Source organism: Melozone crissalis, unplaced genomic scaffold (assembly GCF_028551555.1).
Source record: "Melozone crissalis strain CALT ecotype California unplaced genomic scaffold, PUWL_Pcris_2 ptg000045l_1, whole genome shotgun sequence".
NCBI lineage: Eukaryota > Metazoa > Chordata > Aves > Passeriformes > Passerellidae > Melozone > Melozone crissalis.
In genome coordinates, this window is record NW_026535823.1 from 6614409 (window position 1) to 6628866 (window position 14458).

Below are 14458 nucleotides of genomic sequence, written 5' to 3' on the forward strand. Positions count from 1 at the left end.
CCACCACCGCTTCCAGGAGTGACACAGAGGAGAAGAAAAAGTGCAGCTTTGTCTATTGGTATGCAGGCAAAGTAGGGCCTTCCATCCTCAAGAGAGCTTCAGGAGATTCCCGATATTCCAGTTTTCGAAGTCTTCCGTCTAGCCGACATCTTTTAGGTTAGGGGTAAAAAGGATCTTAGAGGATACTGGATTCTGTTCCTCACGTCTAGACATCACTGATTCGTCAATTTTGTGTTGGCTCATTGTTTTTAGGGGTTTTTTGCTACATTTGGAGAGGGGCTTCTCCTGTTGCATGGTTCCGATGTCATTTGCATGCCAACTCCGACGTCCCCTCCTCTTCACCGTCCTGGGTGCCATCCTCCAGGAAGCAGCAGGGTGTCACTGGACAAAAGGGGGAATTCTTAACCATCAACGACAGGTAGTTAACGAAAACGACAGATGATTACAACAACAAACAGTTAGAACTCCACCCTGGCAGCAACTAGCCCAACCTGTGAACTCTGCAACCTTTTAAAAAAATTGGCAGCTTTTCTACTCATAACACATGAGGTCATTGAGCCCAACTTATGACCCAAAACCGCCAACCAGACCATGGCACTGAGTACCATGCACCACATGCAGTCTTTCCTTAAACACCTCCAAGGACAGTGACTCCCCCGCCTCCCTGGGTAGCCCATTCCAATACATAATCACCCTTGAGCGTGAAAAAATTCCTCCCTATGTCCAGCCTGAACCTCCCCTGGCTCAGCTTGGGACTATGTCCAACCCTCACCTGGCCACGACCCCTTGTCAGATGGTCGCAGGGAGCGAGAAGGTCCCCCTGAGCTCCCTTTTCTACAAGCTGAGCCCCACCAGTTCCCTCGGCCGCTCAACAGATTTGTGCCTCAGGACTGCGCACCACTAGATGTGGTGTCAGAAGGAGCAGCTTAAAGTACAGCTAGAAGCTCCTGGCCCGCGCTCCGAGGCTGTGAGAGGAAATCCACAGCCCAGCCCCCAGCAGCCCCGGCTGCCGCCGGTCCCTGAGGGGAGCGCAGCTTGGCCCCGCCCCGCCCCGCCCCTCAGGGGCGCGGCCCCGCCCCGCGCACGCGCGGCCGCTCTGTCCGCCTGTCAATAAAGCTTGAACAAGCGCCGCGCCGGGGCCGCCGTTTTGGTTTGGATTTTTTATTTTTTTTTAATTGTGGGGTTTTCTCATTTTTCTTTTTTTTTTTTTTGTCCCTTTCCCCCCCCCCCCCCCCCATTTTTTTTTTTTCTTTGAAGGAACTTTATTTTTCTCCGTGCGCACGGGGATGTGCTGAGGCCGCTCCGCCCGGCCCGGCCCGGCCTCGGCATGTCGGGCAGCCGCCCGCCGCACCCCGCCGTGCCGCCCGCCGCCACACCGGCCTCCTCTTCCTCGTCATCCTCCTCCTCCTCTTCGGCGGCCATGGCCCCCGGCTCGTCCTCCTCGGGCGGCGCGGCGGCGCGGCCCGTGCTGGTGGCGGCGGCCGTGTCGGGGTCGGGCGCGGGGCTGGCCCGGCTGGCGGCGGGGGCGGCGCGGCCCGGCGGCTCCTCCGCGGCGCCGGGGGGCGGCGGCAGGAAGAGGCCGCTGCTCACCCCGCTCTGCAACGGGCTCATGAACTCCTACGAGGACAAGAGCAACGACTTCGTGTGGTGAGCGCGATATGTCGCGATATGTCGCTGGGGGAAGCCGGGGCGCCGCCATGCCGTCGGGAAGCCTGGGGAGCGTGTGTAGAATAGCGGCGGGAGGAGGGAGCAGCCGGCAGCCCCTCCTGGCGCTGGAGCGGCTGCTGCCCTCCGGGGATTGTGGCTTTGGGGTTTTCCCTCTTTTGTGCCTCTCTCTGTCAGAAATGGTGCGGCCAGCAGGGCCAGGGGAGCGATTGTCCCTCTGTGCTGGGCTCTGCTGAGGCCGCACCTCCAGCCCTGTGTCCAGTTCTGGGCCTCTCAATTCAGGAAGGACATGGAGCTGTTAGAGAGGGTCCAGAGAAGGGCAGCGGGGCTGGGGAAGGGGCAGGAGCCTAACCCTAACCCAGGACCAGCTGGTAGGGGAGATGGGGAGCCCAGGGAGGAGAAGCAGCTCAGAGGGGGACTTTATCACTTTTTAGAACTTTGTGAGAGGATGTTGCAGCCAGGTGGGGATCAGAGTCTTCTCTCTGGTAGCTAGCAACAGGACACGTGGACACAGCCTTAAGCTGCGCCAGGGGAGGTTTAGATTGGATGTTAGGAAGAATTTCTTCCCAGAAGGGTTGATTATATATTGAAATGGGCTGCCCAGGGAGGTGGTGGAGTCACCATCCCTGGAGCTATTCAGAGATCAACTGAACACAGCACTCGGCTAGTTGACACCACTAGTTGATATGGTGGTATGGGGTCATAGGTTGGACTTGATCTCAGAGGTCTTTTCCAGCCTGATTCTCTGGTTTTGTCTGGTTTTGGCCCTGTGTAGCACCATTGCCTCCACCCTCTCTATTTTTAAGCAGAATCAGGTTATTCCTGGCAGGTTCCTCCTTGAGTGCACCCAAGTTGTTGGAAAGGCCCTGGAGCACGAGATGTTCTGACAACACAGCAGCTGCCTTGCTTTCCTGGACAGTGTGATCTCAGGTGGTCTGGAGCCCTTTCATCTTGGGAAGAAGATTCAGCAAAGGATTAAGTGCCCCTCTGGAAGGAAGTCCAAGGAGCCTCATGATGGTTGATAGCTCCAGCAAAGCTGGCTTGGTTTGCCCCTGTTGCTGGGAAAGGTTGTCTAGTTTAAAACAGCAATAAGTTTTGTGTCAGGCAGGCCCCTAAAACCAGATTAGTAGGGAATTTCTTCTGTGATGGTTTAAACATTTTTCAGATGTTGTTTTCTAACATCCGGCCATCCAACTGTAGCTCATAGCTGGAAATCACCTTTCAACATAATTGGCAAACTAAGGCCCATGGTGTGAGAACTGTTGCTAATTTGTAGTTTTGAAGAGAACCTGTTGCTGGTGGGTTTCAGACCTCCCAACATAAGAAGTAGGTTTGATTTTTGTAGCTGGCTGGATGTGCTAAAATGTGGGAACAGGAAAGGTTAGGTGTTTGCATCTGGGAAATGCAAACAGGGAAAAAGATCAAGTTGTAGGAAAGTCATGTATGGAAAAGAAATAGTAAAAAAAAAGATGATTATAAGTGGGCGACAGCTTCCACGATGATTTTGCCAGCTCTAATATAAGCTGTGACTTACAGGTGAGGATTGGATGTGAGGCATCTCCCAGAGGACAGGTGTTGTCTCAAAACCCTTTGGCTTAACTTTACAGCTTGTAAAATGTTTAGCAGAGTTGATAGGAAATACCTTTGCTGCTGAAGTGAAAACCTGAAGCTGCTAAGAAGCTAGTGGTAAGAAAAACAGTAAGTAATTCTTTTTAGGAATAAGTAACAGTCAAAAATTACTGCTTGTTACTGTAGTTAGTAGTTTGCTCAGCTGAATGGGAGGACTGCTGTCATCAGCTGATGCCCTGCTCTGGTTCTAGGCCATGTTAGGTGGATTTAAGAGCTCTTGGTGTGAGCTCAGTTGCTCACAAGTTTTCTGGTGATGGGGTGTGAACACAATTGCAAGTCCCCATTCTCCTCTGTTCCCTCTGCTCTTACACTCTGGCAGTAGAGTTCTGCCAGCATGGCTCCCTGCCCTTTCCAGTCAGTTCTTATTTCCTATTTTGTTGTCCGTTGTAGAAATGAGGGGTTTGGAAAGGAAATTACACCCATAACCAATTTGTAGACTTGACATATTTTTAGATGGCTTAGAAAGCTGAGCTTCTTGCTTTTTTTTCTGCAGGTAAGTACTGTACATGCCTTAAGGAGAACCTGTAATTAGCTGTTTTCTCCTCATTGAGAAGCACCACTGACTGAACAAGTGAGAGGAAAGAGATCAGCCCGGTAGTACTCAGGGCAAAATGTCTTTTCTTAGTATTTACAAGAGCCACACTGAGCATACTGAAGTGCAGGTCAGAAGCTTTAAGAGCAGACAATGATTATAGTTTACTTGGGTTTTTCATTACTCTATATTTCTGTGGGCTAAAGGGCTTGTTCTTACTTATTATTGTTCTAGCTTCAAATAACAGTATCTATCTTTATTTTAATTTGAGTTAGCAATACAGTTCTGTAGAAATAAACCAAACTGGGCAGCTCTGGAGTTTTGAGCAATGTTCAAGAAGGCAGGTGTGTGTTCATTTAAATAATTGATTTAAACAAGCTTTACATATCTCAATGTGAGAAACAGAAGCTTCCCCCTATGCCCTTTTTGCCTCTGTAAGGATAATTCAAGATGCTGCCAGCTGCAGAGAGCACTTGATAATTTTTCTGAACATGAGCTGTGAGTTGCTGTTAGCCACAGCTGTAAAACTCAGGGGTAGATTATTCCTGTACCCAGTGGAAGGTGGGAAAGCATAAAGAAGTTTGGGTGAGTTTTGAACATCAAGGTGCAAGTGCAAATTCCCTCAGTAATGTCAATATCAGACCTCCCTGCCTGTACTCTGAAAGCATTGTCTCAAGTGAGACAGAGGCTCCAGGGTAAACACTGGCTTGTGTGGTTGCTTTGGGTTGTGAAATGTTTAGCAGGTGTATGTTCAGGAGTTTGCAGGTGTCTCCTGTTTGTGGTGTGTGTCACCTTCTGCCTGGAAATGTGTAACTCCAGTTAGGACTGCAGGTGGGTCTGACTTAGTGGAGAACTTTATTATAAAAGGGAAAACTTTGCTTCTCTTAGTGCAGGCTGCAGAACATAAAGGTATTTTTGTGCTGCTCCTGTAGCCAGGTGTCTTTCCACTTGCCTGGAGAGTGTCTGAGAGTGGCTTCTCTAATCAGGTGATTTTCTGCTGCCCAGCAATGTAATTGCTTAGTTTTCCCAGGCCTTGTATTAGCCCTCCCAGTTAGTGATTGACTAAACCTCGTTAAAACCAGTTGCTGTCTGCTTGGCTCCCTGCATGGAGTGGCTCTCACCTGGCTCTCCAGTGCCTGCTCCATAGCAGTCCTTGTTTCTGAGCTCTGGCACAAATCGTGGATGGGAGGGGGGTGTTGCGTGCTGATCTGGAGTTCAGCACCCAGTACCACAGCTCAGCTGTGGGAAGGGCTGTGTGCCACCTGGGCTTGCAGGTTCATGGCTTTTTAAAACCAGTTCTTTCCTCAGCTGGTTACCTGTTAATCCAGGCATGGGCTGAGTGTAGTCATTCCCATTTTTGTGGTCTGGAAAGCAATTTTACTAAGGAATATTACAAATTTGCCCTGAAGTCACAAACTAAAAACACAGCAAGCTGTTGGCATACCATGTACAATGAGTTTGACTACCTGTTGTTAGAGCTTCATAGTGAGTAGATAGTACCAGCAGTGATCTTTAACCTGGCCACCTTCCATGGGAAGGACAGAGCCTGCAGCAAGTCCTGGTCTCTGATTAGACCAGAGAGGAGCTGAATAGGAGGCAGGCACCATAATAAATCTTGTTTGCTGTTGAAGTGTGTTTAAATATCATAGTGACCACTTCAGCCAGGTGTTTGTGGAGCAGTAGGGTGACATTAGCACTCTTGAGAGGTGCCTGAAAAACACCTGGTAAAACTTAGAGCCATGAACTTGATTAAAGTAGATGTTTAAAATGTTTGAGGTCTGCCCTGCAGAGAAAGAATGCTAAACTTTTGCAGTGCTGGATTAAAAAATAGTGTTTATTAGGTACTGATACCTTATTTCCTAGAGATCAGTGACATTTTTGACTTGCTGAAGTTGTTTGCATCCCTTTAACCTGACTGCTGCTTAACACAAGTAGAGAATCAGCTGCCTCATGCACAGAAGCCTTGATTGCACCACACTTGTGCTTCCCAGTTGCAGTTACACTACAAACTGTAACATGTCGCAAGTTCCCATCCCTCCACTTCTTTCTTAACTTTCCCTTTGTATTAGATTAGCTTCAAACAACTGTTGCATAGCAACTTTCACATGTTGCAGTCAGATTGGCTTCAGTATGTATTAAAATATATCAATCTTGTTTCCACTTGTAAATCAGGGAGCATTTCAGGGGAAACAGTTCTTAAGGGAAACTTCAGTACCTTTAATGATGTCCCTGGTACTGAATAGCTCTATTTGTTGGCCCTGATTGCTTTTTCTCAACTATTTTGGCTCTGTCACTTCTCCAGTCAAACTGGTATGAAGGAGTAGTTTGGGAACAGTGATCTTGTGTGGCTGGCATGTTAGGAGGTAATCTTCCTATTTTAGCTCTAATTTGTGATGTTCTCCTGCAGACAGGGGAGCATTACAGCCTTGTTGATTGCTGCAGGGTATTAGGAGCATCACCTCTGGCCCTGTGGGGAATAGCAGTTTCTGGCATGACACAGAGCACATACCTCAGTGTGAATGGAAGGTCAAGAAGTTAAACTGTTCATCACCAGTGCCAGTAGGGAGAAACTACCCTGAGATACTCATCTAACCCTAAGTCTTAGACTTCCTCTTTTAAAGTCCAGCTAACAGAATTCAGAGGTGCCTTATCCTCCTTATTCTCCTAATAATCAGCCCGTGCTGGCTGAGTTTGGTTGTGATTTATTCTGACTAAACAGTGCCTTGAAACTAAACAACTTGAAAAAAGTGACTTGGACTCCTGAAGTTGGTGCTACTCAAGGCAAGTGTAGAAAAAGGTCTGTCTGGGGGGAAGAGGAACAGGTGTGTATTAATTATTTTTGAGGCCTCCTTTGAGATGGCTCAGTTGATTCAGAGAGTAGCATTCTGGTTTGATTTGTTTCCCTTTATACAGGTATTTATACAGGTGATTTGGTGGAATATTTAGGACAACCTGGCTTGTATGTTAGGCTGGACAAACCTTTCATACAGCTGTGTTTTCCAGTATAGTGATTCAGAGCAGGGGCTTGCATTAGCAGGGGCCACAGCTTCATTTCTGTGTGCTTTAAAAGTATTTAAGAGGTGTTTCCTCTCTCCTGTTTTTGTTGAGATTTCTTTTCTAATGGGGTAACAACTATACTTTATATAGAGTATACATTAGTATACTCTAAAATAGATTACAGAATGGGGAATGCCTTCTGTGGAGATGCTCCCCTCCCCTGCTCAGACAAGCATTGCTTTTTTCAGTCTGATCTGAGTTTTGGATGCAGAAAAGATTCCTGCTTCGCAGAAGTTGTTAACAGTTTATTAACAGCTCCTTCGGTGAGAACTGTCTTGTTGGCAGAAGGTGGGAGGAGGCTGTTGCTGAAGAAAACAAGTGCTGGTGAAAGCCTCTGGGAGCTGAGATTGGTGTGGACTTGAGGGAGTGAGAGGGGAGCGTTTGGGTCTCTGTAAGGCAGTGAAAACAAGCTGAAGCTTGTGACCAGCTGATCCATGTGTTATGTGCACAATTGTCATGTTGCTGCCCATGGCATCTTGCTGGCTAGCTTGCCAAGACCTGGAGATGATTTGTGACAGCAAATCCCACCAGTTATCAGGGAGAGCAGCCACAGGAGTCACTGGGAGTATGATGGATGCAGCTTTCCTCTTCTTTCATTTGTGTTTCATTTTCCTTTCAAGCATGTCACAGACAGAGGAGCCAGATTTCTTCCCACAGCACTGGATTCCTGTCTCTTGTTGTGCTCAGGTTCCTGTGGAGCACTGCTTGCTCACACATCCTTCTCTTCAGGTCCCTGCTTGGTTCTTGGTGATCCCTCACAGAGAGCTGGCTGTGCTCTGGTCACTAACTCGTTATTCCACCTTTCCCACTTTGGCTTGGTCGGATTCATCCTGCTCTCCTGCAGCCTCAACCCTGGCACTGCTCTGCAGGCACACCCCCTCCTTTGCACCTTCTCCACCCATTTATTAATCCTTGTTCTCATGACATCATTGCTATTGCTGATCTGCTCTGCCTCTTTGTGCCACTTTTAAAAATTATAGATAGCTATTGTCTGAAAAAAAAAAAAAGGAGAGACTAGTTTTGGTATCATTTATATCCTCATTGTCTATTCCTGTAAAAAAAGCCAGGTTTTTTTACTTTTTGTTTGAACCCTAGTACAGATAGTGTGAAGGTTTTCCTGCAGCGTTGCTTGTTGAAGATTCTCTGGCTTTGTTTGCGTTGTCTGCAGGTGTTAAAAGCTTAAGGGTGAACACTTACTGGTTTCTAATTGTAGCAAACTACAGTATCATTCAGAGTTCAAAGAACTGTGGATTGCCCTTTTGATCTTTACACTGCTTGGTTGCTGTTGCACTAGTATGTCCTTTCATTTTACATACAGGAGATTATTACCTAAGCATAATTAAGTGGTTGCTTTGAGTTAATAATACTTTTCTTCATATTTTAACATAAAAAGGACATCTTTCTGATTTTTGTTTTGCTTTGTTTCCAGCCCCATCTGTTTTGATATGATTGAAGAAGCCTACATGACGAAATGTGGACACAGCTTCTGGTAATATTTGGTTTCTTGTATTAGAAAAAATGTCCATCTCTTACTGCATTTGTAAGAGATTTGTAACACAGACAGGTGTTGCTGTGATACCCTTTCATTCTGAGTTTGTTTCTTTTCTGTCTTTTGTCCCTACACTGAAGAAGGAGGTTGAAATAAATTTTTAAAAGATGGGTACCTGTTAGATTAAAAAGAAAAAAAATCCAAGTGTCTTTAACAAGTAGTGCTGTGCCACCATATTTCCTCTGTAAAGAAATAGAATGTTCATAAGCTGCTGGTGACACCCACTATCCAGAGTCAGAGCAGTTTGTTAATTTACCTCTATTGGCATCACCTCTGTAGAGGTGTTGAAAGCAGTGTTGGCAGCTCCTCCTTGCCTTTGTACAAGACTGTGCACAGTTTGAAGTGGCCTGCACATGGTGTATTGCAATTATTTTAGACCTTGTGAGAGAGGATGTGCTTCAGGCTTCCCTGTTGTGTTGAATTGGCCTGGCCCCACTCACTTTTCATTGTGTCATCTCTGGGTGCCATGAGGAACACATGTTCCATGGAGAAGTGCCAGAACCCTCTAGGGGCACTTCTGGAGCCACTTGCTACCTCTCCTCTAGGGATTGGTATATATGTGGAACCATGATGTCCTATAGTGTCCTGTCTATGTTATGCTCTTATGGTGCCTGCTAATTAGAAATAAACCTTGTTGGAAATAATATTATAGTAGTTATAAAGCACTTTCTCAAGCAGCAGATTCAGGTAACTTTCTGAAGAGCTTTGATTTACAGCAGGTAAGATAATAGCTGATTTTGTGCCCTCTGTGGAAACACTTTATCCCTGTGACCTGTAACTTTTTAGAGGGCCAAGATGAGAAACATTGTAATACTTTTATTTAGGAGTGGAGCAATGTTTCTATCTGATGTCCCTAGCAGGATCTGACCTCGAGCAGGCTCTTTTAAACCTGATGTAAAAGTGCATCTTCTTATTCTTCTGTCCCCCAATTCAAGAGTGAGCACCTCTGAAGCCACTGATAGTAAGAAAAGCAGCTGTGGGGGGAAATAGGAGAAGTTGGTGAAGGTGTTAGCTCTGCTCAATTACCTAAAATGCTTTTAATGTTGATTGCTAAGTATTCAGCTAATCTAGAAGAGTTGCTTTTGAGTAATTCAATCTGTTTGCTACCTCTGCCTGTGGAAGTGGTGGGGAGCATGAATTTGAGATGGTGTTGTGGCTGGAGTCTCCACATTGCAGTAATCCTCAGGGAAATAAGAGTGAAGTACTTGACTAAATTTTGTAATCCTTTCCAGAAACCTTTGCTTTCTGCTGTAGCACACTCTGAGTTCAAACACTGGAACGTTTTGACTCCACTGTAGGTTCTTGGCAGCACAGCTGTTAGCTGACAACACAAACAATGCACCTTGTCTAAGGCTGATATTATTTACCTTGTGCTTATGTTTTGTTCCTTCGTGTGGGCTCACTTGTTTTGTTTTTTTGTTTTTGAACAGCTATAAATGTATTCACCAGAGCCTGGAGGACAATAACAGATGTCCCAAATGCAACTACGTTGTGGACAACATAGATCATCTTTATCCCAACTTCTTAGGTGAGCTTTAGGCTTGCTTGCATGAGAAACATCTTAGTTGTTAAGGAAGGCAGGCACTTGTAAATTTGTCCTGTAAATTACAGTCTTCTGGATGTTGAACATAAAATCCAAATATCAGCCCCTTGGTTGTCATTTTTATATAAAAAAGGTTAGTGCTATAGATTGTTAATACTGCACTGCCTCCAGCAGTTCTGTGTGCTTAGTGACAGTAGTGAGATTAACTTGCTGCTGTTTCCATACTGTGAAAAGCAAAGCTGTTTTTCTTATGGCTAGAGATGTGAATCTCTTCACTTTTATTTTCTTGCACTCTTGTCTGCCTGGTAATCAAGGACATGGCCTGTTTACCAAGCTTGGACACTGAAAGGGTGGAGGCTGTATTAGATACTGTGCTGTTTTGGCTGCAGTAGTGAGGCCCATGTGATGGATGTAGGTGTAAATCAGATACAGAGAAAATATTCATACATGTACCTATATGCAATCCTAACTGCCTCTTAAAGAGGGAGTACATGTTGCTGGGTGAAAATTCACTTTAAAACTTAGTTTTGTGGAGAAAAGATTAAAAGAAACACATTGCAGCGTGAAATACCAAATTGGAGCAAATGTTGATTTCTTGTGCTGAGATAGCAATTTAATAATAAATATCTGAAAAGCCACAGTAGCCAAGGAATGCTTCAGCAATGGGCATCCTGATTTAGACCTAATCATGTTGTGCTGGAGATGGTGCTGAGGCAGGTCTTGGAGTGCATGTTGGGCCAAAGAGTGTTTGCACACTTTGGCCAGGGATTTGAGGTATGTGTTGGAGGGGAGGAGCTTGTGTTTATTTATGTGTGCAAAGGATTGAAGTTATCTTTCTCTTTGCATTCTCTAGATTGGTGAAAATTAAATTATAGCAAAAATATATCTTTAGAAATGCACATGAAAATTCAAGGAAAAAGTTGTTCTATTCAGCTGTGCTTTTTTTGGTTTTTTTGGCCTATAATGGAACATTACCTGATTTATCTCCCTCATACTCTTCTGTGATATACTTTTGCCTTGGAGTTGAAAAACTTTCTCAAGGAACCATGGGTGTTTAGAAAAGGGAACTGAATCAATTTGGAGAATGTGTAGGCATTGCATTTGTTGATGATTACTAAAAAGTATTTATATATGTTACAAAAACCTCCACAGAATAAATTGGTAAGGAAAAAAAAGTGGAGACATCTTCTACTGTTTTAATCACTGAAAAACATCTTACAGTGGAATTAGTAACTAAAGTAAATACATTGAGGTAGAGTCTTACATACTGTTTTGGTGAACTTTAAATAAATCTCTTTGATATCCTATTTATTTTTTTTTTTTAGTTAATGAATTAATTCTTAAACAGAAGCAAAGATCTGAGGAGAAAAGACTCAAACTGGACCATTCAGTGAGTAGCACCGTATGTTCCAACTTTTTTACTTTATATTTATTTAATGATTCTGTGCAGCATTTGTAATCACATGGCTGACCTGAGAAGAGATTGCACTGCTGAGCTGATGCTTTAACTTGCTTTAAGAGGGAATAATACCAATATCAGTGGCAGTAGATCCCTTCTACCTTGTTAACTGCTGTTCTTCCTCCAGCAATATGTGCAGAGAGAAGCTGTGTTAGCATAGCCAAGTGTCCTTTGATGTATTGCATATAACCTGGGAAACTGCCCATGGAAGTACACTTGTTTAAAGGTAATAATTTTCCTTGAGTGTTGGAAATTACAGCTACAATGAGAGCAGTGAATGATTAGAAGTGCCATGGGCTTGTCTGATCACATGTGAGAAGCTGTGTTCTATCAGGAAACTGCAGGAATGCTGATACCAACCACAAGAGGGAGAAAGATACGTTTGGAGTCTGGTGTTGTGGTTCAGATGCCACAAAAAAATGCCTTGATATCTTCTAGACTTGCTTTATGTCACAGAATCAGAGCAGGATCTGTGTCCTCAGTACCTCTCTACAGCACCTGTGGATGCTCTTCTGCATTAAGATCAAAAAGAATATATGACATGAGCCAAAAAACTTTCATGCTTGACCTGCTGTGTCTGACATCCTTGTCTTTTGTAATTCATAAATAAGATTGCAAAATAATATTAAAAACCATGGAGCACCTGTTTTTAAAAGCTTATATTAAAGTGGTATTAATTTAGGGGCTGTGTTGCAGAAGCTGGTGCTGTCAGTGTTTGCAAAGAGCATTCTTTAAAGATTCATTGGTTTACTCACAGTAAGTTTTATATTCATTATAAAATATGCATATACCATGTTTAATATGAAATATGCATAAACCAGATATGGTTTGAAGTGCACACAGCTGACCTGAAGGCATATACAGTAGCTTCTTGGAAATTGGTCTTACCCTTTAAAAGCTATGCTTATAGATGCACCTATTTTTGATAACTATCAATAATTGGACAATCTACCATGACTTCATGCCCAAAACAGTGGTGTGTCTACCTTTTGGCAGCAAATAAAAATACACACATCTAAAAAAGAGTAATGTTGCTCCTGTGTCCCTTCTTTAATGTGCCTTGTATTACTTTTGGTGTTAAGGGACATCATCCAAAACACATTGCAGCAAATGCAATAGTCATGGTCTCATTAAGAAATCATGTTAAGGCATGTTTGAACATTTGAGTAGTTTAGCAGTAGCACAATTAACTAGTGCATTAGTCTGTTAAAATGTGTCTCAAATCTTGTTCACTTGCTTAAAAACCATGGGTTTTTTCCCTGTTACTCCAGATTGAAATTGACTTTTTGGCTGAATAGTTTCCATAGGTTCTGTTGAGCACTGTATGAAAATTGTGCATTCTATATGGATGTTACATATTTTATTTTTCTTAGTGTACTTAATAGAAAAAGGCTACAGCCCTTGAGAGAGTATCTGATTTAGACTGGATGGTATTTCTAGTTCTTGCCAATTTAAATAAATTGATTTAGTGTCATAGATTTTTTTGGACAGGATTTTTTAATCCAGTTTTGTTTCTTAGGTGTTCTTTAGATGTCTCAGCTGTTCCTATTGGTTCCTGAAGCTTTTTGATGTAAAGCTGTGCTGGCATCAACCTATTATTCTGATTTTCTTGTGCTTAAAGTTGCCTTTTTTTGCTTTTTTTATTGATAAGAAGAAGAGAAAAGAGCCTTCAGGGAAGAATGGACTGTATAGTAATATTTTGGTTCTCTGAGGAGTCCCCCACAGCTCTAAGCAGTTTAAATGAGATCAACCTGATGAGCTCTATCATCTTCTCAGATTTCCCATTTCCCTTACACTTTAGAGGAGTAATCTGAAAGGTGACAGTAGGAAAAATAAGCTGATACTACCCTCTTTGATTTGAGTTGAGCATGAGGGTTTTACCTATTACTTGACCTTAAAAAAATTAAAAGGTATTGGTGCATAACAGTATTTCAGATGTAATCCAACTAAGCTTGGATAAATGTGAAGGGGTTTTTTTTTCTCTCCAAAGGAACATGTTCTCAGAAGCTGGGGCACAAATCAGATAAAATTGTTGCTCTGAAATAATCTTTTCCCAGCAGCAGCAGCAAATATGCTTTCATGAAACACAAATATATTCCAAATAAGATAAGAAGTTCCACAGTAGGTCAGAGGAGCCATATCCTGCACACATGGCAGAATTGGGGATCTGAGTGCATGAAAACTGGGTTGCAATTTTACAAAGAGATGAAATATTGCTGTGTTGCTTTTAATAGCTGTTTTGGATGGCATATGCAGCCCTGGATGGCTTGGTCTCACCGTCTCTTCCACATCTTTTGTTCTCTTTTTAGAATGGCCACAGGTGGCAGATAATTCAAGATTTGTTGGGAACTGATCAAGACAATCTTGACTTAGCCAATGTCAACCTGATGCTGGAGCTGCTGGTGCAAAAGAAGAAGCAGTTGGAAGCAGTAAGAAGTTTCTCTTTTTTAAATGAACACTGTATTTACAAGTTTTTTTTCTTTTGATACCTTTTCCTGGAAGCAAGATTCTGTTGGTGAATTAATTGCTTAGTATTTTCTTTTGTGTTTTGGTGTTTAAAAGGTGGCTGTTTTGCTGACCTTTGTAGTGAAGTAACATTTCAGCTGTGATGCCCATAACATGCTTATAATGCTGTTGCTGGCAGGGTTGTATAAACAAACAGGGAAAACAGAAAAGGATAAGAGAAAATGACTCACAGGACACAGACAAGCACGTGAAGAAGTTTGCTTATTATCTGTTGCACAAGTAAATGTCAGAGCTTTCTTAGTAATAAGGATGAAGAGGTCCAGAATATAGATTAAAGAATAAACACAGTGAGCATGTGAAAAGGATCACACCCTTTAGTTTTTACTGGAACACTTAGAATCTGAATGACCACCTTTCCTGAAGGCTTTTTCAGTATTTAATGCTTGAAAGAAAAGTTCAGATGTCTTGTTTATGAAATTGGTTTGTAAACTTAGCCAATATGAAGCAAGCTGTTCCTATGATTTAACTGAAATGTGGTTGGTTTGGGTTTGTTCTGTG

At 43.4% G+C, this 14458-nt stretch overlaps 1 protein-coding gene across 1 annotated transcript in view; it reads left to right on the forward strand.

Moving 5' to 3' along the window:
• The first annotated feature begins 1327 nt into the window (after positions 1 to 1327).
• Positions 1328 to 14458, forward strand: part of COP1 (COP1 E3 ubiquitin ligase) — a 125260-nt gene continuing 112129 nt past the window's right edge. The window contains exons 1-5 of the mRNA XM_054285696.1: positions 1328 to 1647; positions 8313 to 8372; positions 9863 to 9960; positions 11301 to 11377; positions 13744 to 13863. Of these exons, the coding sequence (XP_054141671.1) occupies positions 1328 to 1647; positions 8313 to 8372; positions 9863 to 9960; positions 11301 to 11377; positions 13744 to 13863 (675 nt within the window). The remainder of the gene's footprint in view (positions 1648 to 8312; positions 8373 to 9862; positions 9961 to 11300; positions 11378 to 13743; positions 13864 to 14458) is intronic.